Below are 27,138 nucleotides of genomic sequence, written 5' to 3'. Positions count from 1 at the left end.
TATCTGAAATAAAGAATGTTTTAAAAGAAATGCACTTTTATTTTCTTCTGGGAATGTATATTAACATAAGCTGGGCAAAATGCTGCTTAGTAAAATAGGCCAGACAGTAATAGAAAGAGCTCAGTCTTTAAAATCCAAGTAGATTCCACGTTGAATCTGAGTTCCTATTTTAGCTGCATGGCTTTGGGCAAGTTGGCCACTTTTTCTGAAACCCATCTATAAAATGGAATCAATCATACCTGTCTGAAAAGTTTTCTCAAAAGGATTAAATTAAGTAATGTAAGTGGAGTTTTTGGCATATATGAAATTCCCTGGAAAACAGGCTGAGTCACTTGGGGGTGAGGGAGGAAGGAGAGAGAGGAAGTAGGACAGCAGAGAAGCTGCCTCCGTGCCCTTCAAGAGCCTGACATGCAGGTGGCCCTCCAGAGCTGTCCGAGATGGGTTGAGCAAGCTAGGCAGACATTGACCTACCCTGGGATGCAGGTCATCTCTCCCAAGGGGCAGTCAACCTGGGCCAGGCAGCTTTCCCCATCTCGGGGCTTCTAGGTATGTCCTCCAGTCCTGAAACGGCATCTGGCAGCTCAGCACGGTGTTCACCCAGAAACGTTCATTACCCCTCCCTCCCGGTACAAGCTCACTTTACAAATGAGAAAGTATACTATTCCGGTTATATGAAGTTACCATCATTTATTTAACCATTTGCATTATTTTCCACTCTTTCTTGTTACAGATGGTGACACTTTTTAGCTCGTCTCCTGGAGCATTTACAGAGGGTGCCAGGAAATAGTCACACATTTTAAGAAAGAAAAAAACTGTATTAAAATTGTAATATTTGATATATACCAATAATAAAAGATGAATATGAGTCATGTGAGCACTTCTTAAAACTGCAGAAGTCAAATATGACTTGAGTATTACAATTCTGATACAGTTTCATTCCTTTCTTATATGTGTATATACTTAACCCTCTGTATCCGTGTAGTTTTTCTAGGGTATGGTGCTAGGAAAAGACCCTTTATAAGATAATGCCAAACTTTTTTCCAGAATGTGTATATTAAGGAAGAGCAAAACAGGTGAGATTGGACCCCAAGAAGTTTTGTTTTGTTTTGTTTTGAGACAGAGTCTCACTACGTCACCATGGATAGAGTGCTGTGACATCACAGCTCACAGCAACCTCAAACTCTTGGGCTTAAGCAATTCTCTTGCCTCAGCCTCCCAAGCAGCTGGGACTACAGGTACCTGCTATAAGGCCCAGCTATTCTGTGGTTCTAATTCTCGTTGTTTGGCAGGCCTGGGCTGGATTCGAACCCGCCAGCTCCAGTGTATGTGGCTGGTGCCCTAGCCGCTGAGCTATAGGTGCTGAGCCTTGACCCCAAGAAGTTTTAGTGGTGATGGTTATGTTCTGTTTCACATATTTGGAGGGAGGAGAATGTTATAGGGTATTTCTCATTATTATTTTTAATATCCTGCAAAACATATGTATTATTTTGTTTGTGTCTGTTATGTACATAATAAAAAAGCCCCCCAAGAAGAAATAGATGTGAAGTTCTCCATAGCTTTACAAAATCCTTCAGGAGTCTTTTAAAGTACATGGAAGCAGTCTGATAATTTGTTTCTAAAGTATTTGATGTACTACCCAGTTCTGTCTGTACCATGACAGGAGCCATGAAAGATGCTGCTATCTTTTTACCTCACACTTGTCCTTTCCTTTCTACAAGGCTCATTTGAGTCTGTCAGGTATCAACGACTCTTGTGTCAGGAGCTTCCTCTAAGAGATACTAAGATTTAATTTAGATCGTCAGCCTTCACCTAGCAAGCCCGAGTTGTGATCTCAATATCACTGTAATATGAGCTCTCCTCAGCCCTTTGTTGTTGCTGTTCTTTGTCAGGGAGACTTTCCTTTATACTACAGACCTTTCCTCTTCTCAGGGGCTGTTTTATCCCCAGAGAATTTGAGAATCGCACAGCCTCACTCTGCTTCCTTTTCATTGCTATTTGTCTTAAAGTCTCTGTTTTTTCTTTCTTATTTATTGTTTCCATTTATGTAAAACTCTTGTATTACATTTTCTTTTAGCATCTAAGAATTAGGTTGTTGGGTGGGGGGGCATGTTATGATTTAATATCACACCATTGGCCAGCTCCAAGGATCCCTTGAATGAACACTCTGCCGTGTGAAGACCATTTCATTTATCAGAATAATTTTGTTATCTATGTAAGAAGCAAAAGAAGCTTTTGTCTAGAGAAGGACTCTCACGTTTTGCTTATTTGAATTCTGTGGAATGTTTCCACCAGAGGCATAGGGCACACCATTGGTGGCAGCAGATGAAGATGGCTGACTGGCAGGTTGGGGTGGGGTGGGAGTGCTGGGCAGGTATTTAAGGCAGAGGGAACAGGAAATTTTCATGAATCATCATTTTCTATTTGGTGGCTCAGGCTTAAATGGGTACCAGTGCCGGCTTAATCTTTGTTACTAAAAGCTCTGTCTTGAGGTGCCATAGTTACTTTGTTTCATGACACTTCAGAGTATTTCCCTGTCCCCATTTCACAAGTCTTTGAAGAATATCCAGGGTCCAGAGTGGATATTCACCACCACAAATATACCACGTACGTATCAGGTGCTATGCCGAGTGCTTCACCTCTGGTTTGCTCTCCACCACCTCGCAAGTCACCATAATGGCTAGGAATCTTGGCTGCAAAAAGATGGAAACTGGCTTTTGGTAACAGGTAAAAGAAATCTACTGGGAGGTCATTAGGCAATTTATAAAAAAGAAGGGAAGGGCACTTTGGATATCATGTTAGGAAAATAGACTTGAACCCAGGAGGGCCGACAGCAGAGGAAAATGACACGTTATATCCATGGGAAGAATAGGGGATGAGAACCTCGCAGTTGACATCACAGCTGCCACAGGGGTGCCCTGACGCTGTCTCTAAGTCTGTGTGTCACTCCTTTGGGAGCACAAAGGACCAAGCTTTGGTCACAGGGCTTCCACCTTTGCTTTCAGGGACAGGCATTCTTTAGTCTCCACCTTACAGGTTTCCCCTAAAGCAGAGAGTTATATTTGGTGCATAGCCTAAACTCAACAAGCATCTAGTGTGGTACGTTTCCTCCCATTTTTTAGTGAAATTTAAAGAATTTGGGTAAACTTTTCCGCTAAGTCAATAACGAGATGAAGCCAAAATGTGAACACAAGTCTATTTGGTTCATAACCAAGGCACTTTGCCACCACCTTTGTGCTGTTAACCTTGTAGAAGACGCAGTTATGGTCCTGGCCACACTGAAATGTGGATTGGGCAGAGTAATAACTAATAAACCTATTGGGTTTGTTTGGCAATTGTATTTAAGGTTGTACATCTTCAGCTGCTCTGGTTCCAAGAAACCCTATAGATGTTGTTCAGGACTTGGCAGACTATAACCAGGAGGCTTGGAGAAATGTTTGACATGTGTATCTTTCAGCCTTCGTAATGGCCATCTGTGTTTGGGAAGTTACACATCCGTTATCCTGTATTATATATAGGCTGGCCCTTTCAAAGTGGACTAGACTCCTAATTTTGCTCCAAAATTTTTCTGAACCCTTTCAGAATTCACTGGAGGGTACCAGTCCGGACTCCCACCCACGTGGGAATGAACTGAAGCCCCAGAGTACAGCTTTGGTATTAAAATCGGAACTTAGTTGTTCATCCACTTTGTGTAGTCCATTCGTTGTTTGACTTGAATTCTGAGAGACCTTACTGATTGAGCAGCTAAAATAAAATCTATATAATATAGACAATTTAGTTACTGTCCTTTTGAGAATGAAAGACAAATTTAGATACAAAAAAAAAAGTCCTCCAAGTAACAATTTTTACAGCTTTATAATTAATAGTATAGTTACTGCTACTGTTACCCTGTTTCCCCGAAAATAAGACATCCTCCGAAAATAAAAATAAGACATCCAGCTACTTACAGGAAAGATAAGACGTCCCCTGAAAATAAGACCTAGTGCATCTTTGGGAACACACCTTAAAATGAGACACTGTCTTATTTTCGGGGAAACAGGGTATTATATTACTACTTCCCATTTAGGCATTGCTGCTAAATAACAGGTAGACTGAGGCACATTTTTCATGGCCAAATCATAGCAATCACATTAACCTACATTCAAGTAGACGACCTGCGTTGGACCATCTGAACCTTTGATTTTGCTGGATGTGTAAGCCGCAACACTGTAGTACATTGAGGAGAGACTGTTATTGTGGCAGTACAATCAACTTCAGTTATTGAAAGGAAAAAGAATTAATAATCCCTCCAAATTCCAGTTGGATTCTATTACTGCCTTTGTAAGGCCCTCATCTTCCTCACATCCCACATCTCTCATCCCCGTTTGGTCTCACTGGTCTTTTTCAGTCGTTCTTGCCACCTTCTAACCCATCAGCCACAGGGCCTTTGCATAAACTGTAGTTTCTCTCTTTTCCTGTTCCATCCTTCAGATCCCAAGTCAAGAATCATTTCCTAATTTCGGGGAAACTTTAAGACTTCCTTAAGGCCAAGTCAGTTGAGAATACGTTAGAAATCTTGATGTCTGTTCTTTTCATCCAAAGTATTGGTACATTTACTGTTTGACATTTGTTTAATGGGATTATTTGATTACTTATTAATGATCGACAAATTGATGTCTATCTCACCATAGGCTTGGTGGGAGCAGGAATCTGTCTGGTTTTGCCTAATCTTCTATTCTTAGTGCCTGGCATAGTGGAGGAGGGAAATCAAAATGTTGAACAGAATTCAACAGAGGTTTTGTCTTTTGCACTATAGAGCTTACCATTATTCTTACATAGTACCAAATGGGACCCATTTTTTAGTGAAATTAAATAACGTCTTGAAATTGTTGCAGACTGATAGAAATAAGTGTGATCCAAACTGCCAAGCAAGCTAATCAAAGAAATGAACACTGAACTGTTGGTTGTTTTAGGGGACTATTTGGTAAATGAAAATGAGACAGCCAAAAAAGTGTCTTGTTCTCTATTCAAATAATCTTTTGAGAAAAAATGCAAACAGGGCCGTGTCCTTTGATTGGCATTGTTTCCTATTTAGAGAATACTTTGTCTTTGGTGTGAGCAGGAGGACAGAGGTCTTTGACCATTCTATTCCCTCCTGGATACTGTGCATGACATGTATTAGGCTCCTAGGGGATATTTTTTGAGTTTTTACTTGAAAATGATAATTATGGATGGGTTTATCGATTAGCTTCTGGAATGCAATTTCTTAGCACTTATCCTCCTATATACAATTATTAGTTTACTCACCTAGATGAATGGTTTTTGGAGCTCTGAAATAACAGTTCTGTATTTGCATTTCATATTATTTGGGTCTAGAATGAAGCATATGTATCTTCCTACAGCACAGAAAGAAGAATTTATAGTGCCTTCTATATGTAGAATAGGTTTTCTACCCCTCCAGAAGGCCTACTAGCTTCATGACAAGGTTTTGGATTTCTTTTCCATGTGAAAGCTTCAGAAGGTCTGAGATGACTGTGACAGAGTGAGCTATACAGTTAGGTGTGTGAACACACAGATGTAGCCTCCCTTCCATCTCCTGTGTTTACAAATAGCAAATATAATAGGTGACTCTGCTCTAAAGCATCTCATATGACTGGTTTCATTCATGAGGGGAAAATGATTTTTCAACCATTTCATGCATACAGGATGTTTCCCCTCACCCCTTTAAAATGTTATTAAAATTGCCAAGCACAGTGGCTCACGCCTGCAATCCTAGCACTCAAGCCATCCAAGGCAGGTGGATGGTTTGAGCTCAGGAGTTCAAGACCAGCCTGAGCAAGAACGAGACCTTTTCTACTAAAAATAGAAAAACTACCCAAGTGTTACAGTGGGCACTATAATCCTAGCTACTCAGGAGGCTGAGGCAGGAGGATCACTGAAACTCAGGAGTTTGAGGTTGCTGTGAGCTATGATGATGCCATGGCACTCTACCCAGGGCGACAAAGTAAAACTATCTCCAAAAAAAAAAAAAAAAATTGAATGTTATTTGATTTTAAATATAAAAAGATTCTATTTAAAGATTTTTTTTCTCCATCCTGTTGCTTTGTATGTTTGAGGAACAGATGGAACCAAAAGTATGTGATGCTACAGGCAAGACGAAGGGCCGCCAGAGTGAGGTGATGTGTCTTCATAGGTGGAACAAATCATAGGGGTTTTGACTTCTGACTGCCAGTTCCTACAGACAGTGATTGTTTCTTAAAGTTGATTTAGTTTGTGTTCTGGTGATGTCTTATGAACTAAAACTCCACAGTGCCATTGCTCAACAAACCTTTTCACTTTTGTGTCCAACTGAGTTGGATAAAAGCAAAGCATTGTTGGCCCTTTATAAAAAGAGTCAGTGGACAAAGGGAACAGCCTGTGAAACTTGCTCAGTAGGCTGGGGCTGAAGGATCAGGGACCAGAGAGCAAGTAAAAGGGAGCCAGGCAGAGTGTCTATTCTGGGAGAAATTGAGTCTTATTTAGGAAAGTAGGGTTGTGTCCATCAGAGTGGTACTTAGTAACACAAGGCAACAGGATTCCAGCACAGACTCAGCTGTCAGCCCGGAGGTCCTCACTCAGGCCTCATGGGCTGGGCTACCCATGTGGCTGGGCCATATGGGGATCAAGAGTTAGTCCTGGAGCACAGACCATATTCTAACAAGTACTGGAGTTCAGAATGGGTCCTCTCTGCTGGGAAAGCCTAGAAGTCAGGAAAAGTAAAGCAGGAAGTAAGTTTTTATTGAATTAACCTGTTTTGCCATGTTAAAATTTATTTGTGGTCACGTGTATTCTCAACCACTGTAGTAGTTACTGTTCTCTAGAAGATGAACTCGCCCTTGCAGTCATGTTATTGCACGGGAAGGAATAGCCCCCAGACAGTGCAAGGAAGCATACCTCAGTCCCGCCATGTCAAGGATGGGAACTGTCTCACTTTTTTTAAGGACTTCAAGACTAGATCCTAAGCTCTTGGTAGAGTTGATTTTTTTTTTTTTTTTTTTGAGCCACCTTTTCATAGTCCTTAATGTGATTCACTGGCCTCCATTTCACTTCTAGAGTCAGTTTCCTCCCATTGAATTTTCTATTTCAAGCCTTAATGCATTCTGAAAAGATTTGTGTTCATGGAATATTTAGCTCTCAAGAAACAACTAGCATGGGGGTGGGGGAGAGAAACTTCTAAATTGGAAATTAGGAAACCTGGCATAAGTCTCAGTTCTGTCACTTAATAGTTAGGAGATCCTGGACAAGTCACTTCACGGTGCTGTGTGTCAGGAGTCTTCATCCATAGAATGGAGACATTGAAAGTGATTATTTCCGAGGTCCCTTCCAGCTCTAATAATCAGATTAAGTCCAAATGAATGGCCTAGAAAAGAATTATTCATTAGCACCTGTGACAGCAGCACCAGCCTCTTGAATATGTTGGACCATGTGACAGACATGGCCAGAAAATCTCAGTGAGCATCTGCCATCTCACAAACAGATGAGCTTTCTGTCCCGTCACTCAGTTTCTGTGTAAACAAAGGTGATCTGAGGAACCTAGGGAAAACCAGGAGACCCTTCTTAGCTCAGAGAGTGTTCTACCCACCATTCTGTCCGGAGAGCAGGCTGAAGCTTGATTACTGCCATCTCCCCTGCACAGCCCCTCTAGGTAGTGTGCTAATTGTATCTCTGGACAGTTAGTATTTCTAACGCATTTCTGTTTTCACCTCTCCCCAGAGTTCACAACTCAGTCTTCAGCTTTTCCTGCTGATGGTCCTGGGACATTTTCTTTAAAAAGAGGGAAGCACCTACCTAGTTACCATTTGATGTTCTCTTATCTGTCTCATTTGGGAGCTACAAGCTGTTCAGTTCATTGATACATGAAATCTATTCACCGTTATAATTGTGGCAGCAGAATTTCCTGTTCCTTCCCCGACTGAATGCTAGCTGCTCCAAGTTAGGGCCTGATTATCTCAGTGTCCCGTGTCCCCAGCACCTGGTACCCAGTCGGCACACAAGATCGATGTGTGAGCTTGAGTTCATTTCTCTGCTGCTCTGTGGAGAGGCTAAGAGAGTTTTTCCAGCGACCATTAACTAGGTCACTTTTTAGAAGCCTTTTAGGGCTTATGTACCAAATAGCGTCCTTCGTCAGAAAGCATCAGAAGGTGAAGGACCAATTCCCAGCCTTTCACTTAATTAGTCTGCTTCGTTAAATTTCTCCTACAATTTCGATTTGATGTGGAAGTCACCTTCATTCTCTACTAAAGCTTTTATGGAAAGTTGTTTTGTACCTTTAAACAGCTGCTGCTCCCGAGGAAGCCTGCTTTCATTTTATAGCAAGCAGGCCCCCTGTGCACGGGCTGGCTAATGTCTATAAATGGTCAAGGCCTCAGAGCCGGATGGGGCAGGACACGGCCATCTAACATGTCTTTGAAGTGATTATCTCATGTTGAATCGAGTCGTGAACCCCAAATGTACCTAACACCATGACTGTGGGCGATATGACATCAATGTAGGAGGAAGAAAATAAGGCTTGCTGCGAAAACAATTGGAAAGCCATATTGTTTAAATGTTAAGGTTTGGTATATTGTAGGCATATTCATTACATCATTATTTATTGTAACAAAATGCTGTTGAAAAGTCTAGTAATAAACTGATAAAATGCAATACATCCATATACTGGAATCCTGTGTTGCCACTGATAAGACTGAGGTGGCTCCGTGTGTGATGATGTAGCGTGATCTTGACCCTACCGGGTAAAAAAAAGCAAGAAACAGCAAGACTGTATATCATGCTTCCACTTATAGTCCAGAAGAACAAAATTGAGATGCACACATGCTTGCCCCCCACCACATACACACAGTGCTTATGGGTGGAGCACTTCTGGAAAGATCCGGGTAGTCATTCTTGTTCTGGGGCAGAGGGACTGGACAACTGGTATGGAAAGAAAACTTTTACTGCGTGATTGTTTTTGTATAGGGGGAAACTCATTATATATGTACTATATATTATTTTTCAGAAAAATGTGCTAAATTTTCTTAAGAAAAGTTTAATGATGTGAAAGCTGATAGAGAAAGGAAACTTACCGTATGTTTAAGTAGTTTATTTAACAAGTATGCACTGAGCTCCTGCTTTCTAGCAGGTGCTTTTGTGGGCTCTGAGATACAGATGGTTTCAGACACTGTGATGAGGACCCTGAAGACAAGGGAAGTAGAGAGATTATGATGGAAAGTGACTGTGGTAGAGGACAGGGCTGTTTAAGGAAAGATGGCCAGAGAAGTGCCCTTTGGAAAAGTAGCATTTGGGCTGAGGGCTGGATGATGAGAAGTCAGCTGTATAAGGGATCAGGGTGGTGACAGCTGAATTCCAGGCAGGAGGACAGCAGTGGGGGGGTCAGAGAGGAGACCAGCTGGTGTTTCATGCATGGGTTGAGTGGAAGCTAAAGTCTGGTGCATTAACCTGGACAGGGCTGCGGTAGGGATTAAGTTTAGGTCAGTAAGATGAGGCCAGAGCACCCAGGGGTCTAGAGTGCTAGAGGTCCTTCTGGCTATTTCGGGTCTCTCTTGAGGACATACTCAGGTACATGGAAGGCATCATCTGCTGTGAATCCTTAGGCTGTTAGAAGCATCACAGGGGTTCTTTTCATTATATCCAGATAGAAATTTGTATTCCAGAACAGAGAAGATAAGGCTGGAGCACAGGAAGACTTCTCTCTCCCAGACTTGCAGAAACGCTCATTACAGGTTTAAAAAGGAAAGGGCAGTGCAAACAGCCGTGGTGTGTGGGGACAATGCGGCTTGTTGTACAGCTCAGTTAAGGGATCAGGGTAAGAAATTGAATGCTGCTGGCTCCGTCATAGCATCCTGAACCGACTTTCCTTGTCTGTAAAGTGGGGATTATAACATCACCTCAGCTCACCTCGCAGGATTGTCAAGTTGAGAATCAAACTGAGATAGCGTGTTACTTCTGCAAAATACTAAGTGTTAAACAGAGGAAAGGGGTTGTTAGTGATGAAGGGACGTGAATGAAGCAAGTTGGGCAGTCTTGGGGTAAAGACAGCATATTTCTGCTAAACCTCCCAGAAATTATATATCCAATTCCATTTATGTACGTGCTAGCGTGTGTTTTTCACTCTATGTATTTTTTTAATCCCATTGTGTTGGTGGAAAAAAAGAAAAAGAAGAAGAAAATTAAGCTCAGGAGACATTCCTAACTCCTCACTCTGGTGACTGGCAAATATCCAAAGGATGTGTTTCTTTGAAACCAGTGCTCTGGACTTGTCAGCACACGGAGGCAAGCTCCAGTGTTTTTTACACAGTACTTTTTGAATTTGTATCTTGGCTCTGCTGTTGGTTCCTTTATGGATTCTACCCCAGGCTTACTTTTATTAAATGGAAACGTTTTCCTATTGAATCAACATATGCTGAAGTTAGAATTATGTGTATTTTAAATGACGAACTTTGCTGCTGCACACATCACTTTGTATGTCCTTGGAACATGCTTTGTCAAGTACAAAGTCACAAAGAATGTTTTTAATACTATTCTAAAAGAATAGTCGCTTCGGTCATGGGGGAAGAGAGGAAAGTGTACCTCAAAGGAGAGATGGGAGAGCCCCAATATCTTCCAGATATCTGTTGTTATTTTAGGCAAAATTTTACCTGAATTCATGTCTGTCATTTTAAAAAGTACTTTAAAAATAGGAGAGATGGAACATGAGGAGATCTAAAGGAGGTGAAGGGGAAAAAGAAACCAAAGCTTCATTGTCATGAGGGAAAAAGAAACCAAAGCTTACACATCTCCTTTGCCTACAAGGGGTCCTCAAACTTTTTAAACAGGGGGCCAGTTCACTGTCCTTCAGACCGTTGAAGGGCTGGACTATAGTTTAAAAAAAAAAAAAAAAACTATGAACAAATTCCTGTGCACACTGCACATACCTTATTTTGAAGTAAAAAAACAAAACGGGAACAAATACAATCACACCACCTCATGTGGCCTGCGGGCTGTAGTTTGAGGACCCCTGGCTCTAGGCCTATTGGTAGTGGAGAGAAGCAATTACCTTAACTAAAAAATAACCTTGAAAAAATTACCTTAAATAACGCTGAAGAACATCAGTACGTTGCTGTGTACTACTATACACAATTTGCTCTCTTGAGTCACTAAGGAAAAGTTTAGATTTGAGGGGTGGGATGAATTGAAATAGCACTTTTCCCCCCAGATTGGCTTTTTATTTTTCCTCACAGGATAGCCTCAACCAGATTGGTTTTTATAAGCTGGTTTTCAAGTTTTATTATTGACATTAAAATCTCCTTTATCTGGAAAAAGAAAAAGCATGCTAATGTGTCTGGCCCTCTGCCCCACTCCACCCCTCATGCCAGACAAATGAGGCTCTGCAGAATTCAAGTGTCTTGCTCAAAACCAACTTCATGTGTCAGGAACCAAAATGATCTTGTTTTCTAATAGTCTCCAATTTGTCATTCTTACTCAGAAGGTTACAGGCTCTCGTGTATATTGGCAGAACATTTATAGCTTTTGGGGAAACTGCTTGCTCCTGATTGATCTAAATGGCTTTATTGGTCCTGCTCTGAGCCATACTTAAAGTTCACATGTGCTAACTCCTCAATTACTTTTTCAGTATGATAGCGAGGTAGAATAGCATCTTTCATCTGGATTTGCCATACAAGCTGACATAATTCCTGTTTACTACATGACTATAGTAGTCTAAGGTCATAAGAAACATTTAATTCTTTGGAACAGCAATGCCATTTGAATTGCTCTTAAACCACTTGGCCAGAACCAGAAAAGAGAAAAAAAATTCTTGATCATTGAGATGCTTTTGTGTCTACCGTCCTTTTCACTAGCCTGTAATTGTTTGAGCCCTTTGATGCTCATTCGTATTTTTTTTTCCTCCTTTTGGAAATTGAGCTCCCTTCCCACCCCACACAGTGCCTTGCAGATTACTTGAGACTTTGATTTGTGCTCTATTTTGTTGTTGACATTAATGAGCTTACCACACAATATCACGAGAGAAATAGTGTTGCTATTTGGAATGTTAATGAATCGCTTGCCTGGCCAATTGCCATTTGTTCCGGTGTGTGAATATGGTGTGTGTGTGTGTGTGTGTGTGTGTGTGTGTGTAAAAGAGAGACGAGTAGCAGGGGTGGATTGCATTTTTTTCCTCTTTGCAGCCAGTGACGTGAGCTGTGCCTGGAACAATCAGGCTCGCTGCAAACAGGGTAGTCGAAGATGCTGGGAGAAGCAGCCTGGTGCTTCTTAAGCTAACGCGGATCACGGCGCTCGGGAGCTGCTGTGGCCACAACCCGACAGAGTTCCTCCAGCATTAGAGCCTTGTAACGGTTGGAAAGTGCCTTTTGATTTCTCCAAACCCCTTCCCTAGTTGACCTTCAGAATGATTGGCGTGAATAGTGTTCAGAGTGCCAGCAAGGTACGAGTGAGGACCTCAGGTTCCGTGAAATACTCCCGGGAGGATTCTATCCGGCGGCAGTCCCACAGGTCAAAATCTATGAAAATTTCCAACTCCTCAGAGTTTTCTACTAAGGAGACTAAGGTAAAGAAATAAATACCATGCTAAAACCGTATTGACAATTGTGTGATAGGATAAGAGAATCGGAGGCAGTCTTTGGCAGGGTCTAATGTGCAGTGACAGTCTGTGAAAGTAACAAGGAGCGTAAAATGGCTCTAAGTATCAGGTGAGAGCAGGTGGAAAGGCTGGTTCCTGAACTCCAGATACAAAGATTGGCTGTGGCATGGGTCAGTTTTGTAAAGAGCCGGTCTGTGGAAGAGAAAGATCGAAGCAATGCTCAGAATGAGATGATTGTGGGAAACTGGTGGTTGGCACACAGATCTTGTTTGCAGTCTCAGAAAGGTTGCCTTGACAAATGATTTTTCAGTGCAGTGTATTTTTAGAAGATCAGGAATATAGAGAGATTGTGTTTGATTTTATCTTTCAGTTAGTTCCCTTTGCCTTCCCTCTCCTGGTCTCCCTCTGTCCCCCCATATGTGGAGCTAATGTACAGTAGTGACCTGGTCCTATTAGACTGCGTTCATGTTGTGTTTAGAGTCGTTAGCCCCAGGTATGTGTAGTTAGGAGAAATGTCTTCTTTCATGTTCTTTCCACACATATGTGCTGATGCTATGCTGCCATTAAACCACTTGTGTTTTTGCGGCTGTCTTTAAGATAATATAATCTTTGTTTGTGGGAAATGCGAAGGGAGTGATTACGTAGTGAAGTGGGCATTTACTACATGCAACATATTCTTGAGATTCTTCCCACCACCATCTGTGTGAGCAGGGTACTCAGAAACACTCCCACTCCACAGGTTTAAAAATGGAATAATAGAATCATAGGATCACAGGACTCTCAGGCTGGAGATGGAGATGATTATAATGGAGATTCAGAGGCTTGATAATGGGCAGGAAATTCAGGAGGTGGCTCCCACTGTCATTTCAGTCTTCTCGGGGTTCCAGCCAGACCCACTGACAGTGACATCAGGCTTCCTCCCTCCCACCTGTCCCCCTCTGCCCTCCTCTCCTGCGCCCTCCCCATCCCCGTCTGTGATATTACATTATTGAAAGACTTTGGTAATAACAAGTTCCCCTCAAAATATGGCTGGGGACAGGTGGCAGAATACCTTAGTGTGACTTTACGAATATCTTGGCTTCCCTTTCCACCCCCCTTAGATTATGACACAGTGGAGTCTAACCCCATCAATCATTGGCAAATTGTCTGGCTCCAATAAGTCTTCAGATGTGGCTTTTTTCTCCTGAGATTTTTTTTTTTAAGTAGCTTTTCAGCTTTAGGGAGAAACATGTGTCTTCCAAGTTCTTTACTGTGACCTGGATGGGCATGTGTGGCTTTCTACTGAAACTGTGCTGGGACCTCCTTCGGCGTGATGACTACAATCTCCTGCTGAGACAGACTCAAATGGGTTATTATATTGTTAAATAAAATGTATGTGGTTCTCAATGTGGCTCTAAAAAGGCTTCTATAACAAGCACAGAGAGACATCTCTAGATTTTATTTTATGTGTTTCAATGCAGAGTATACCCACAGTGTGCAGTCAGAGCCTACAAGAAATCAAGAGGACGTCAGCATTAACTTCGCTGTCATCCTGCCACCCACCCTGATGATAACTTAAGCATTGTAATATTTGCGGGTTCACCCAGAATCATGATTGTGTGGTCTAAAGCTGGATCTCCCATAGATGCCATGTGACAAGATTCTCTGCTCTCCTATCTTTGTCACACCGTACAGATGCTCTTGCTTGATACACATCTATGCAAGAGAAGGCCAAGCATTTTGCTTTGGGGAATATTGCAAACATTTCAAGGAGTTAACAATATAAACGCTCTCTGGTGGAATTATACTCAGTAGGCCTTTACCTGGCACTTGGGAGATGACAGCCTGTTTTTTAAAACTTATTAGTCTTTTTTTTGAGCCATGCATAGTCTCTTACGTTCTGGGGTGTACATCCAAGAATTTATCCAAGCTCCCAGCCTCTCATCAAGGGTTTTACCGAATTATCTAGTTCCATAAAATTGAACATCAGAAGTAGCTAATAGAAAACCATTAGAATAGGACATTTGCTTGAATAAACTTAATCATTCACTAGCCATTTTTGTTCCTAAATGAAATAAGCTGAATAGGCTTGTACCCTAAATTAGTGGACTTAATTATGACTGCATCAATACATGTCAATAGACACTCTTATCCACAGTTAGGCCTTTTACTTCCAAGTTTTAACAGTCAGAATTCTTAGCCCCTTATATGTAGTAGTCCTTATAAGTCCTCATAAGTAGATATCTTACTTTTATCTAGTAGTCATTTTTTAGCACCTAAATCAATGTTTCTTCTTGCTAATTCATATAAACGGCATTTTTTGATTATCTGGCACTTTATCCAAAATACACGATGTCTAATCTGATAAGAAGAAATTTTATCCCCCTCCCAACTATCTCTACTTTCTCGACTCAACCTCCCGTCACCCATAAAATAAGACAAAGTACCATTAACTCACAGTATGCCCCTGGAATTTAATTTTATCTTTCTAGAACTCTGGTTCTTTCTAGAACGAGCATAATCATCATTTCTCTTTGGCAGGGAGTTAGAATTATAACAGATTTTGTATTCTTTGAAAACTTTAATCTTTGATGCTTCTAATTGTTTTGTTGGCCATTAATTACATAATGGGTTATTTAACTATCAATTTATCTGTAGTCCTCATTTTTTAAATCTGATTTATTCTTTTTTTTTTCATTTGAAGTGTTAAAGGACTTCTGAAGGGATTGTGCAATTTGCCTTTGATTTTAGAGAAATCTTTTAAAAGCTTTCCTTGATCTAATCATTTTAAATTAAGAAAATTGAATTTTCCAATCCTTTGTGGCTTATATTGACAATCTGGAGAATATTATTTAACCTATTAAGGCACAGATTCTGTATGTTATTTTCTGTACAACTCGATTCTCTGTTGGCCTTTTTTTTTTTTTCCTTTAATGTGTTTTTAAATTCTTTTCTTTCCTCTAGAGATGTGGTTTTGTCCTTTTCTCGATATCAATTTCATATCAAAGTACAAAGCAGATAAAATGGACAGGATGTAGTGTTAACATTTTGGAAGAATATTTATGCGTTTCATGGCTACCAGCATTCATTATTAAAATGTATGTCTGACTTTGAGTTGAGCTGTTTATCAGATTGGTGTCTGGTGTTGGAAGTTACCAGCAAGGCTCCTGGCCAGGAGGGGGCAGTGCAAGCCTTCCTGCTGTCAGGCCCAGCTGTTCACCCTGCCTTTGACAGAAGTAACATTTTGGAACCCATTTAAGAGTGGAATACAGTTGTCCCTCTGCGTCTACAGGGGTCTGGAATCCCTCCAGACATGGAGTACCCCCTGCACTCCAGAATTTGGGGCATGCGGTATGAGCATGATTTAAACCTCTGTTCTGCCAAATATTTCCACATTCCTCCTCTGAATCTAGTTATAGCTCAGATATAAATTATTCTGGTCCTGTTTTTAACTTGAGTAAGGTTTAGAACAGAAATCTGTAAAAGTTCACGTTGATGATATCATTTGTTTCTTTCCCCATCTCTTGCCAAAGTATACATTTAGATGAGGGGGAAACCTCAGCCTGATGCTTTGGTTTCTTTATGTTGTGGGTGGATCCTTGAGGCGTTTTATGAGTAGCATGTGACTTGAGATTCAATCAAGAATTCATTAATGATCCCATGGATTCCAATGAATTCTTTAAAGCTTTAATTCAGTAATATAGCAAAGAATCAATATCTGTGACAGTAAAATTTCGGAAACTTCTGGTAAAATTGCTGGTATTTTTGGTGGCACCTAAGAAAATATTAACCATTTGCCTTCTCAGCCGGGAGGCTGCCTCCTGGTGGTCTGTCCTGCTTCTACTCACTAATTATTGATGTAATGTACACCTAGATAAGTCACTTTGCCTCTCTCACACTTGTCCGTGAAATGCAGGAGTTGATAAAAATGACATTTTTGTTCTGAGCAATGTTAATTCTAGAAACCTTGTGGAGGTTGGTGGGGTTATTTCCTCTGTAAAGGAATCTAGACTCAGAGCTAGAGTTAAGGAAGATGAGTTTTATATGTATTTTGAATAAACCTCTTCCTGTACTAAATGTTCACCATGAACATGTTAAAGGAAATGAAGGTTTTGCAAAGGGCCATTGTCACGATTTCCTCAGGTTCCTTTGCCTAACTCTGTGAAACCCTGTTTCGGGAGTGCCTAATTCATTGCTTTTTAAAATGTGTTGCAATTATGTTGAAAGGCACCCTTGACTCCATTCTCTCCATTCTGCATAAGTTTTGTTTGCTGTTTCTTTAGCATTGTTAGATGAATGCTGACCTTTCATTCTAACAATGCTAAAGAAATAGCAAGCAAACTCACAGAGTTAGGCAAAGGAACCTGAGGAAATCATGACAATGGCCCTTTGCAACCTGAAGTTTTAGCAGGAGACTTACAGATCGTTGTCATTCTTTCTAGCCTGCATAGGTTTTTGTTTTGTTTTGGTTTGATTTTGTTCTTTAAGGTTGGAGCCTGGGAAGGAGATTCTGGTCAAATGGGACATTCATATCTGCCTAGTGAAAAATGCATATCTCGTGTAATATGGAGAAAACCCTTAATCATAATTTGAAATTTTTCCTGCAAATAAATCTCTTTTTTTAATTCCTAATTTAAAGCAGAACATCTTTTAACTCATAAATTCAGTCTTTAGCCGGATCCTTTCACAGAGACAGTAGACTTCGTTAAAAGAAAACCTTAATTAAGGACGTATAAATTTTAAAGACTTTGAGCATTCAGAGATTCCTGAATGGGGGTTGGGGAGTCGCACCAGGGCACAGGGGACTTAGCTCTCCACTGGCAGGGCATAGGGAACGTCTATATAGTATTTGCCAAAGCAAGACAAAGCAATTTTGACTGGTTAGAAGTTAATCCATGGAAAGAATGATATACAGAAAGAAAGAAAAATCATCATTTTTTAAAAAGAAGTTGATAGTTTCAGCTTGGTGCAGTTACTAGTTTGAATTTACTGTTTACATTGGGCTGTGGTTTGGTCATGTCGCAACTTAAAGAGCCACAACCACCCCAGTCTAACAGGCTCCCAATTAGAATTATTTTCAACAACTTAAACTATTAGGTCAGAATATCAAGAACATCTCCCTGCTCCAGTTATACCTGTCATATGAGAGGATCAGGGAGGAGGTGTCTTTCACAAAGTAAATCTGGTAGTGCAAAGTAAAAACAAAATCATCTCCAGAACTCTTTCTTTTATATTCGCTCTGCTACTATCTTTACACTGCCCTTCTTATGCTCTAAGAAGTTATGCTTTTCCTCCAGGTGTGATTCTGCCAGATTAACACATTTTGATGTTTTAATGTGGTCCTTACCCAAAGGAGATTTGAAGGAGAGACCTGACTTCTTCTGGAAAGTGGTTCTGCAAATTGTCATTATCAATAACTATTAATCCCCTCCAGGTTGACTTGAGTCAGACTTACCCCATAACAAAATCTTTCACTCCCTTTGGTTTTATTTGTAAGTTATAAAGTGACAAAGTGACATTGGTTTTTGTTGTTGCATTTGTTTGTTTGGGATTCTTGTTACCCCTTAATTTTTGCCCTTTCCTTAGCTTGTTTCTACTTTCACAGAGATGAATGCCTTTTTGAAAGGTGTACAAATGATTAGTAAGGAGTGAATGTTGAAAGCACTATGCTCCTGATAGGGTGAGACTTGTTGGCTCCTGATTGTAATGAAGCCATCAGATCTTCACCATCACACTACCTATTTCACTTGTGTGAAGCATAGGTGGTGTGTTTGGTTCAATTGTCTCTAAAATAACTTCAGTGGCCCCCTGCATTCTTGCTCCACTACACTTCCAAATAGACTATATTTGAACACATCCTTCCAGTGCCCTTTTAAAGGAGGTCTTTCCGAACTTCATGCAGTATTTGAGCATTGTAAAGAAAATTCTGGTCCATGCTGTTGTTGCTGCTGTGGGGAGCAAGGCTCTTGCCCCCATTCCCAGGTTTGCTGAAAACATCACTGACATGAGGCAGATAGATTATTTTAACATATATGCATAGGAACCTTCATAATGAAAGCTCAAGGACCCAGGGAAACTGTCCATTTTTATACTTAGGTTCAACAAAATCTGGACAGCCATGTAGAAATAGGATGTGATGCTACCGTGCTGAGTGGGGGTACCCACGAGGCCTGCCCGTCTAGATTCTTCCTGAGTGCTCCGAGCAGCATTCCTCCCTTCTGGGTGTGGGCCAGGGCACTTTCTGGAATGATAGCCTTCTGACCTACAGTCAAACAAGGTAGGTCATGTAATTTGTTTATGGCCAGTTTTTATATGGAATAATGTTAGGTTTTATTGATGGGTTTGGGGAGGAGGGGTTGTGGCTTTTATGACCTGCCCAGAAGAGGGATTCTGGTTTCCATAGCCAGCCTGAGGCAGGAGGGCAAAGAAGTCTTCCTTCTGTGGCAAGCTCCTGTAATACCCTTGTCGAAATCAAGAGGAAGGGAAAAGAAGAATCTGTGAGATATTGATAGCAGTTAAGGGAGAGAAAAAATACTTGCATTTTACAAACAGCCATTGTTGAAGGAAGGAGTTTGTAACATCATTCTAACCTGAAGTTAGCCCTCAGGAGCTCACTGGGGGATACATGTAGGGTGACCCAGTTCTGCATTTTCTAGGATAACATCTTGGGGTTGGTGTGTGTCTACATGTAGATATGCCTTGAGAAAAGAAACTCTTTACTGTCACTTCAAGGGACATTCAGTACCAGATGGTTTCTATTGATCTATGATACTTCTCTTTCTCAGTATACTTTCTTAAAAACACAAAAAATTTCCCTGCAGATCAGATGGGGGAGAGAAAAAGGAGAAAGAACAACAAAAAAGGTAACCCAGAAAGGCTCTCCAGAATACTTTACAATGGTTGGGCAGTGTTTGGAGGGGATTTTTGTTTGCCTCGTCAACCCCCTGCTATGATTCCTGGCTGGGATCATGATGAAGTGGTTATTTATTCATGGCAAAAACTTAACTCTTAAAATTAGAGTTTAAGGTAACAATGTGCTTTAATTACACCTGCCTGTATTCCACTCAATTGACAATAGAACTCATAGATCTTCAAGGACATTGAGAAGAGAATGGATGCCCCCAAGATGGCAATGGAGTTTAAAAGATGATGTCAAATAGACTTGTTAACTGTTTTAGAAAAGAAGCAACCAAACTGATTTACCCCATAGAACAGAAGAAAGGCCCAGAAATTGGGGCCATTGGCTACCTCTGAGGGCAGGGGGTCAAAATGGGAAGATCCCTTTCCAGCCTCTAAAAGGGGTAACTGGATCCTCTCCATGGCCTCCCCTGCTTTGTGTGGCCACGTGCCCCTTCCCCTCCTCTCTGGTGAGTTTAGCCCTGAGGCTTTGGACTTATGAAATCAGACTAAATTGAGGCCTGCAGTGAAATTCCCCACATTGAAAATAACAGGATTAGGTGAAAAGTATAAACATTTCACAACAGGGAGTCTCTTCCTTTCATCCCCCCCCCCCAACTTTTTCTCATTTACATGAAGTTAAAGAGAGGGATTGGTATCTAGAAACAGGAAATATGATCACAGAGAGGGAGAGGGAGTCCCCAGGAAGATGGGAAAGGGAAGCCCTGGGACTACAGCTGTGCAGGAGATAGAAACCAACCAGGCTGATTGGAGCAGGAGCCTAGAGGATTCTGAAGTCAGGCCCCCCACGGCCTCACTGAGAGAGTAACTGTTCCAGAGTGTGGAGTTGAATGAGACATAAATAGAAAATGAAGTAAACAACAGAAGGAAGTGATGATTAACTCCAGGGAAAACAAAAGCTTACAAAAAAGGAAATGTAGCATAGGGTCCCACATTGATTCAGCTGTGAAATGTATCTATATAGTCAGAGTAACATAGGCCCTGAGGATTGAGGAGGCCCCAAATGGTGATTGTGATACACTTTTAATAGAAAGATTAGGACTGGGGAGAAAGAGAGAGTTGGGTAGGGGGTTGGTGTGCGTCCACATGTATACAATAAATGCTTGTATAGCTAAATAAAGCTAAATAAATATATACAATAAATGCTTGTATAGCTAAATAAATATATACAATAAATGCTTGTATAGCTAAATAAAGCTAAATAAATGCCTTTTCCAGAGTCCATAGTTGAACGTCAGTAATTCATATCGAAAATAGAAAAACCAAAGGGAGTCGAAAGAGGTTACCTTTGGGCAGCAAGAACCAGAGATGAAGTTAAGAATTGTTATTTTCATTATGTACCTTATTTTCATCATGTACTAATTTTTGATTATATACATGATGTTCAAGTATTGCCTTAAGAAAATGTTTTAATTGAACCATTAAAGTAGGAAAGTAGACAGCATCTATAGGTATATATGAGATTGGAATAAGTTCCAATGTTTAAGAGTTACATCTTTTCCGAGACCTTACACGTGCGCAGTAGCAGTTATCAGACTAACCAGATTAGACCATATTCTGCTGTTACTTACTGTCAGAGTTTTTGATCCATAACGAATGTTAGTGGAAGACTGATTCTTTCCTAAAAAACACATCTTTCTTTGGAAATTGTCCATACTACTTATTTTATGGAATGATAGTGACAGTACTTAGTAGTTTTTTTGTTGTTGTTTTATTTTTTATTTTCTCACTTAGCAAAATGAAAAACTGGTAGTTCTATGGAGTTCCCCATACCTTTTTTGCAAATCTTCTTGTTTATGAAATTTGAAAGCCTAGTATCCAGTGGATTCGATTATTTAATTTATCCATATTGATTGTTTTGGATAAAATCTATTTCCATTTGGTTTGTCTTCATTACTTTCCCTAATGCATGAAAATGCCAAGGAACGAATGCCAGGCCCAGTGTTCTCTCTAAATGTCAAAGTCCCCGGGGATCGTTTTTCACAAGCCCGTTTTTTAAAAGAGCTCTATTTGTTGCCCAGCAAATAGTTTTTTTTTAACTGGGTGTCTTAACTTCCTCTGTCCATAGTTATTAAATATAATTGATCGTTTTCCACAGGCACTAAAAAAAAATAGTGCACGGAATTGGTAAGGTCACTTGAAATTTATGTCTTTTTATGTTCTCAAATTATGAAGTAGTCTTTACTCTGGTTCATGGCTGCTATTTCTCAGCAATTAAGGTTTGCCAACGAAAGGGATCTAACAACAGATGATACCAAATATAATACAATCCAGAATCTTCTTTGAAAATACTGCTTATGGTTCTATTTTGCATTGGCGTGGCTGAGCTGTCCAAATCTAGGCAAAGGTTTGGTAAATGAATAATTGACAGTTTCAGAGGGTCAGAGTTTGAGTTAAAATCAGGAGATGACTGAACACAATGAATCTGGGAGTCATAGTACTTAACATAGGTCAGAGAATAAATAGTTCCATACATGTGCGGAAGAGTCCTCTGGAAGTTAACCTTTAACTCATTTTATAAGGAAGAAGGTGATTTGCTAAAATAATAACGGCATAAGCTCCTTCCAAGCTATAAACAAAGTATGCCAGGTAGGCAAGTGGCGCAGACAGATAATAAAGATTCAATGTGCTGAATGAAAATGTGGACTCTTGACCACCAATTCACGTATATTATGACCATACGTTTTCTTAACTGTGAATTTAGGATCATATCTTTCCTGGTGAAAGCATTATTTTTATATAAACTAATAACAGGTCCTGTGCCAATATATCAACCTAAAAAAGGGTAAGAATTACAATAACATGGATAGCATTGTTGTCAATGTCATTAATTCTGAGTTTTAGTTTTTTTCCAACAGCAAAACATCAGAGTTGCAAAATTTATCACTGAAAATATATATTAATTTTCCATATGCACATATGTGTGTGTGTGTAAAAATTATATATATGGTGTCAGTGTTGTGCTGTGATTAGGGAACTTTAAAGAGCAGACTGTGGCCTACGACAGACTGAAGCTGTCTTCAGATTCCCAGCTGTGCTATCTGACCTTGGGCAGGGCATTTAACCTTTATAAGCATTACTTATGTCATTTCTAAAGTGGAAAGAATTACATTTGCTGTTAAGGGTTCACTAAGATTAAATGAAAGGAAAGCTCTCAGCAGTATCTCACATAATGTGGCTTCACTGGTCGTTACATTTCATCACCAGAGTATCAACACCTGCAAAATAGCGAGAGCAGGCGTCCTCAAACTTTTTAAACAGGGGGCCAATTCACTGTCCCTCAGACTATTGGAGGGCCCGACTATAGTTTAAAAAAAAAAAAAAAAAACTATGAACAAATTCCTATGCACACTGCACATATCTTCTTTTGAAGTAAAAAAACAAATCGGGAACAAATACAATTCACACCACCTCGTGTGGCCTGCAGGCCACAGTTTGAGGACCCCTGAGCTAGAGCATCATCACCAAATCAGAAATGTCATCAGGGTGAAACAAAATATTCAGAAGTTTAAATCTAAATCATAAACTGGAATTTGTTCCACAAGGCTTACTCTTCGCTTCCTACAGTTTTTAAATCACATCATTCTAATCAGAGTTTCAGAATGTGTATCTAGTTGGACAATGGATGTATTTGGCCCACAGTAGTTTTACTTTTTTTGTTGCCACACTTGAAAACTTGTCAGCCTTGAATAGTTCTGCTTCCTGCTACTTCCAAAAAATAATAACTAGCAACAGTGAATCTACATTCTTACCTGAAATCAGGCTGCAGCTGGTTATCAACTTTTCCTGCACAGAACTGTCTACACATCCCTAAAGTCTCTCCCTGGCCTTTTTCACTCAGGTATGTGACCTGTCAGCTCCTATAGATTTTTTAATTATAATTCTTAGTTTATTTTTTGGTGCTGAACCAGCATTTGGACTTGATGTTCAACTTGATTCATTAGATGTTTAGAGTTTTAGCCAGGAGAATATTTTTTTTTATTCTGGATCACTTTAATAAAGCAAAAATCACAGTTAAGCGATTTGCACAAACTTTTTGTTTCCCGGGGCATGTAAAAATTATATTTATACTGTAGTGTTGTCTATACAGTGTGCAATAGCATTATGTCAAAAAATATATACATAGCTTAACTTTAAAATATTTCTAGAAAGTGTTAACAATCATCTGAATCTTCAGCGAGTCATAATCTTTTTGCTGGTGGAAGGTCTTGCCTTGACGCTGTTGGCTGCAGACTGATCAGGAGCACGGCTGCTGAAGGTTGGGGTGGCCGTGGCAATTTCTGAAAATGAGACAACAATGAGTTTGCTGCATCAATTGACTTTCCCTTTCATGAAAGATTTCTCTGTAGCATGTAATGCTGTTTGATAGCAGTTTACCCACTGTAGGGCTTCTTTGAAAATTGGAGTCAGTCCTCTTAAACCCTGCCACTGCTTTATCAGCAAAGTTTATGGGATATTATAAACCCTTTGTTGTACTTTGAACAGAGTTCACAGCATCTTCACTAGGAGTAGATTCCATGTCAAGAAACCGCTTCCTATGCTTATCTATAAGAAGAAACTCCACTGAAGTTTAATTATGAGCTTACAGCAATTTGATCACACATTCAGGCTCCACTTCTAATTCTCTTTCTCTTACAGCTACTTCCTCCCCTGAAATCTTGAACTCATCAAAGTCATGCACGAAGGTTAAAATCACCTTCTTCCCAACTCCGGTTCGTGTTGATCTTTTGACCTCCTCCCATGGGTCACATTAATGGCATCTTGAAATGAACCCTTCCCAGAAAGTTTTCAACTGACTTTGACCAGATTTGTCAGAGGAATCACCAGAGCTCTTGGTTAACTAAGTGGGTTGTCAGTGTATGGGAATTTTGAAAGGAGTCTTTTTCTCTAAGCAGTACATCTCAATAGTGGGCATGTTGTTTCATTGATAGTGGGCATCCAGGCTTTGTTGTTTCATTTATAGAGCATAGGCAAAGTCATTTGAGCGTAACTCTGAAGCACACTAGAATTTTCAGGATGGTAATGGAGCATTCGCTTCAACATGAAGTCACTGACTCCATCAGCCCCCAACAAGAAATTCAGCCTGTCTTTGTAAGTTTTGAAACCAGGCATTGACTCCTCTTGTCAAATTATAAAAGTCCCAGATGGCATCTTCTTCCAATAGAGTGCTGTTCCATCCTCGTGGGAAATCTGTGTTTGAGTGAAGCCGCCTTCATCAGTTAGCTGGATCTTCTAGAGATCTTGCTTCAGCTTCTCTATCAGAACTTGCTGCTTACTCTTGTACTTTAATGGAGATGGCTTCTTTCCTTAAACCTCATGAACCAACCTCTGCTAGCTTCCAACTTTTCTTCTGTAGCCTCCTCACCTCCCTTGGCCTTTGTGGAATAGAGTTAGGGCCTTGCCTGGATTGTGGCTGGTTTGATGTTTTTATCCAGACCACTCAATTTGTTCCATATCAGCAGTGAGGCTGTTTGGCTTCTTATCATTCAAGTGGACACTGGAGCAGCACTTTCATTGTCCTTTAAGAACTTGATCTTTGCGTTCACAACTTGGCCATTTGGTGCCAGGGCCTTGCTTTCAGCCTATTTTAGCCTTCCTCACTAAACTTAATTCTATTTTAATTTGATTTAAAACTAGAAAGGTGAGACTCTTCCTTTTACTTGAACAGTTAGAGGCCATTGTAGGGTTTTAATCGGCCTAATGGCAATATTTGTTGTGTCTCAGGGAATAGGGAGGCCTGAGGGAGAGAGATGGGGTTACACCGCTGTGGTGGAGCAGTCAGAACACACATATTTGTTAAATTCATCCTCTGATATGGGATTGGTTTATGGTGACCCCAAAAACAAATTATAATAGTAACATCAAAAATCACTGGTCAGGCTGAGCACCTGTAGCTCAGTGGTTAGGGTGCCGGCCACATGCTCCAGGGCTGGTGGGTTCGAACCTAGCCTGGGCCTGGCTAAACAAAAAAAATACCCAAGTGTAGTGGCGGGTACCTGTAGTCCCAGCTACTTGGGAGGATGAGGCAAGAGAATCACTTGAGCCCAAGATTTTTAGGTTGCTGTGAGCTGTGTCACCAAAGCACTCTGCCAAGGGTGACCAAGTGAGACTCTATCTCAAAAAAAAAAAAAGTTGCCAATGTACTCAGCCCTACTATGAAACTAATTTATGGCTTTCACATGAAAGCTATAACCCAGTTATAACCTAAGAATAGGGGGAAGGGGAAAAGGGAGCGGGGGGACGTGAGCGGAGGGAGGGCGATTGGTGGGATTACACCTGCGGTGCATCTTACAAGGGTACATGTGAAATTTAGTAAACGTAGAATGTAAATGTCTTAACACAATAACTAAGAAAATGCCAGGAAGGCCATGTTAACCAGTGTGATGAAAATGTGTCAAACGGTCTATAAAACCAGTGTATGGTGCCCCATGATGGCATTAATGGACATAGCTATGATTTAATAAAATAAAGCAAACATACGGAAGAAAAAAAAAATCACTGGTCAGAGACCACCACGACAAATATATGAAAAAGTATGAAATATTGTTAAGAATTACCAAGAGGTGACACAGAGATGGGACGCGAGCACATGCTATTGGAAAAATGGTGCTCACAGGCCTACCTGGCCCAGGGTTGCCACTAATCATCAATCGTTAAAAAATACAGTATCTGTTCCCTGGTGGATTAGTGACTGGGGGACAAAAGCATACAATATTTGTGAATTAGAATAACAAAACAAGATATGCCTATATCTAAAACTTTTGCTCAACAAGGAACTTAGCGGCTATCTCAGTATTCAAAGTTTTGTTTACAGTTGGAACAGTATTATTTATACTTAGCATATTTAAGATACTTTCCCTTAAACACAGCAGCCAGTCTAATGGAAGTTAATCGTAAGGTGATGAAAAGTCCTTCAGGAGGAGCGCGCTCTGTGTAAATACATCTTATTGACTATGTCTGCCCCCAAATGAATGAATGAATGCTGCATACATTAGAAAAGGTTTGTGATATTGTGTTGGCATACAGGGTAATGGCCCGTTCTGTTTCTATTGTTTCAAGTTTGTTTTGTGCACCGTGACAGCTGCTTGTGAGACCCTTGGGTGGGTGTTTTTATTTACTATTGTCTTTGGCTGTATATTTTTGCTTCCCTGATAACAAAGGAATGGTGGTCCCGACTATTTTAGCCCAGGAAGGTGAACTGACAAGAGGCATTTGAAATTCCAAGTGCCACCCTCACCCCCTCAATGAATCGTTTCTCGCTGGCTTGAGCCGCCACACCCTGTGCCTGTCATGCCTGTATGTGTGACTGTGAAATACACATTCGGTACTAGCCACGCCTGGGATCTGGGAGCAGGTAGTGATGTTGCTAATCAGTAGCAATGACAAAGAAAAATGTCCTGGGGCCACAGGGATAGATGGCAGACACTGGGAAAAGACCTAGTTTGGGGGTTTGGCGTGTGGTATCTCAGATCATGTTCTAATAGCATCATAGAATAGGATGGTAGATCCAGAAGGGGACCAAGAATGATAAAAACTTTATATGGCCCTCTCATATTGCCTGAAAAGGAAATGAGGGTGAGACAGTTAGGCGCCCCACATACCTGCCTCCAATTCTTAGCCCCTGAGGCTGGGTCTGTTTTCTCATCTATTAG

General features: G+C 40.6%; 1 protein-coding gene across 6 annotated transcripts in view; it reads left to right on the top strand.

The window, feature by feature from the left end:
* Nucleotides 1–27,138, top strand: part of PSD3 (pleckstrin and Sec7 domain containing 3) — a 559,602-nt gene that overhangs the window by 411,653 nt on the left and 120,811 nt on the right. Inside the window, exon 1 of one of the 6 annotated variants that reach the window (XM_053578228.1) lies at nucleotides 12,198–12,556. The exons of the other annotated variants lie outside the window; for them this stretch is intronic. Coding sequence (XP_053434203.1) covers nucleotides 12,398–12,556 — 159 coding nt within the window. The 5' untranslated portion in view covers nucleotides 12,198–12,397. Of the gene's footprint in view, nucleotides 1–12,197; nucleotides 12,557–27,138 lie in introns of those variants that run through there. 6 annotated transcript variants of the gene reach the window in all.

The sequence above is a fragment of the Nycticebus coucang genome, chromosome 24 (assembly GCF_027406575.1).
Source record: "Nycticebus coucang isolate mNycCou1 chromosome 24, mNycCou1.pri, whole genome shotgun sequence".
Lineage (NCBI taxonomy): Eukaryota > Metazoa > Chordata > Mammalia > Primates > Lorisidae > Nycticebus > Nycticebus coucang.
The sequence above is the reverse complement of the archived record's forward strand: the minus strand, read 5'-3'. Positions and strand labels throughout refer to the sequence as shown.